The sequence below is a fragment of the Crotalus tigris genome, unplaced genomic scaffold (genome assembly GCF_016545835.1).
Source record: "Crotalus tigris isolate CLP2741 ecotype Arizona unplaced genomic scaffold, ASM1654583v1 scf7180000024471.848039, whole genome shotgun sequence".
Classification (NCBI taxonomy): domain Eukaryota; kingdom Metazoa; phylum Chordata; class Lepidosauria; order Squamata; family Viperidae; genus Crotalus; species Crotalus tigris.
In genome coordinates, this window is record NW_024100642.1 from 8865 (window position 1) to 11501 (window position 2637).

Below are 2637 nucleotides of genomic sequence, written 5' to 3' on the forward strand. Positions count from 1 at the left end.
TTGTTTGAATATTTATAAATTTTATCTCACTGTAAGCCGCTTGGAGCCTCCTCAAACCACAAGATGGGTAGCAAATAAATTTTAATAATAAATAAAATAAATATTAAACTTGTATACAGAAGATGGTTACAAAATCTAAATACTACTTCTATTTTTTAAAAACTCAAATCTCTCTAGATTTTTCTACAAATAAAAAAGCAGCATTTACACTTTGTACCCAGTCTTTTTATTTTACATACAGCTTTGTAGTCCAGATTTTATGAGTATTTCATCTTGTAAACATAGGGTTAACATCTCATTTTGCAAGAATCCATCCACAATATTAATCTAGGCCAGAAAGGCCGTATGTTCAGTATCTTTTGGTTGTGTCTTGTCATCATGGAGATTTTTGCAGCCCACATCTCATAGCTCTGCAAAACAAGGCATTTTAAGTACTGTTCAAGGAGCTTCCATTTTACTTTCGCTCTTTGCTAGCTTCTGCTATTAAAGTGATCTCAGTTTTTGCATGATATGTCCACACAGCTGGCATCTGACAGGCCATGCTGAATCTCTGAACAATAAATGCAAACCACATTTCAAGCCTATGCAACACAGAGATTTATTATGAGTTGCTTTTCAGCCATTTCAGCCCTAGCTATCCCGGGCTTCATTTGGGCCATTCTAATAGCACTTCCTATGGACAATGAATGGTCCATGCTCATGGTATTGTTCCTTTCTGATCCAGCATGGTTGAAAATTTTTCAGGGAAGCAAGTATGGATCCTCCAGTCCAGACGGAATAGTGCCTGAGTGGAACAGCCATGACTTTGACTTTTGTATTTGTCTGCATGCTGGACATTACATCATGAGTAAATCTCCTTTCAAATCCTTCAAAAAGAGATGACCCTCCGCATAATATTATGTTTTCATACATTTCTTTTCTGGATTGTTCAGGGACCTTCCTTAAGCTTTTTTGGGCCATGTCATGGATTCCTACAAGTGTAAGTCCAGGCATTTGAGGAGGGCTGAACAACATTTCTGGACACTGAAATCTCTCCTTTCCTAAAGTGATTACTTGGCCATCTGGTAACTGGTAGTCCACCATGTATTCTCTCTTTGGACGATTCCACTCAGTCTCAAAATCAAGTGCAACATAACAGCATTTTTGTTTGATATCATCAATAACATCCAACATTCTTTCATCAAAGTAATTCCCCATGTCTTTGAGGAGATCCATCAAAAAAGATGTCATATTGGCTCCAGCAATGTCCATCCTTTCTATAGCATGTGGCAAATTGTATCCTTGATAGACTGGTACAGAGTGTGTCATAGCATAGCCTGTATCTACCACCAACCCACTAATTTTTCCATGAGCATACACTGATAGTACAGACTGATATGCCACATACATTCCAGGAGAATTGAGAGACTCAAAGACAACCTCCACCAATTTTTCCCGGTTTGTAGTTGGACAGAGAGGAGGATCAGACATTAAAAGAGCATGGTCTTCTGGAGCAACTTTGAGGTCATGGTAGAACAGGTGCCTCCACAGTGTTTCAGCTGCTTCCCAGTCTATGATTATGCCATGCCTTACTGGAAAAATAATATCGGTATCAGGTTCCAATCGAGCTTGCTCTCCAATGAATGTATCTTGTCTATCTCTTCTAGTCCTCATAGATTTTTCTGTAGGGTGTCCAACTAATGTCCCAATGACTGACTGGGGGGTCTGCTGACCTGCAAATCCAGCTTTACATGTCCCTGTACCAGTATCTATGACAATAGCTCCTGTCTTGACAACTGAACGCCCTCTTTCTGGAGTACTTGACCTTCTCATGGTAACCCCTCGTTCTCTGGAAGATGATCGAGATCCAGATGGCTGGTCTAATGCATATCCTGTGGATGGGGTCCTTTTTCTTGAGTATCCTGGGCTCATTGGCCTTGATCCTGGGCTCTTTGATCGTAGAGATCCAGGACTCCTTGGATAAGAAGGCCCTGGACTGCCTGTCCTATGACTTCTGGGTAACATAGTAAATGTGTCTCAAGATACCTTCTCCAAGAGCAAATCACGTTGTGTAATACTTAAATGTCAAGGGCCTTTGCTTTGGCTAACCATGAATTCTTATCAATATCTCTGGTGATCTTGCTTCAGATAGGCAAGTAGCACTGCCCAATGATGATCCCTTCCCTCCAACCATTGCTTGGGGGAAAGTGCGTCAGCTCATCCTGCCACTGTCCTGTCCATCTGGAAGCTTTGAAATGTTCCACAAGGAACAATGGCCAGAAGGAAAGAATCTTAGAATCTTAAGAACTCATAGAATGCCATGAGTCATCCAGATCAACTTTCCATCAGGGATATAAATACATTCATTTAAAATTGTCCCCAGGACCTCACTGATATCCACAAAAAAGGAAAAATATTAACTGAATCATGGCAACTATATTAACTGTTCACAAAAGACAGTTTGCTTTTTACTAGCATTTTCCCCCTAAGAATCAAAAGCTAAGGAATATTATGATGACTGAATTTTCTGCTATGGCAGGATCATGCATCAGCTTTCAGTCATTTATTTCATTTTAAGAAAATAAGACGAATCCTACCTCTTCAGGCTAATAACCCATCCAGTTCAGCATTCTGCATCACACAATGGTCAGCTAGATA

General features: G+C 40.1%; 1 protein-coding gene across 1 annotated transcript; it reads right to left on the reverse strand.

Annotated features, from left to right (window-relative positions):
* Window positions 1-579: 579 nt before the first annotated feature.
* On the reverse strand, window positions 580-2207 carry LOC120303463 (actin-like protein 9). The gene has a single exon (XM_039333017.1). It carries the CDS (start codon window positions 2002-2004, stop codon window positions 661-663), a length of 1344 nt encoding a protein of 447 aa, XP_039188951.1. The 5' UTR covers window positions 2005-2207; the 3' UTR covers window positions 580-660.
* Window positions 2208-2637: the final 430 nt, after the last annotated feature.

Bases quoted from the DNA above. Each gene is read 5' to 3' on its own strand.
- LOC120303463 (XM_039333017.1), bottom strand. From the start codon at position 2,004: ATGTTACCCAGAAGTCATAGGACAGGCAGTCCAGGGCCTTCTTATCCA.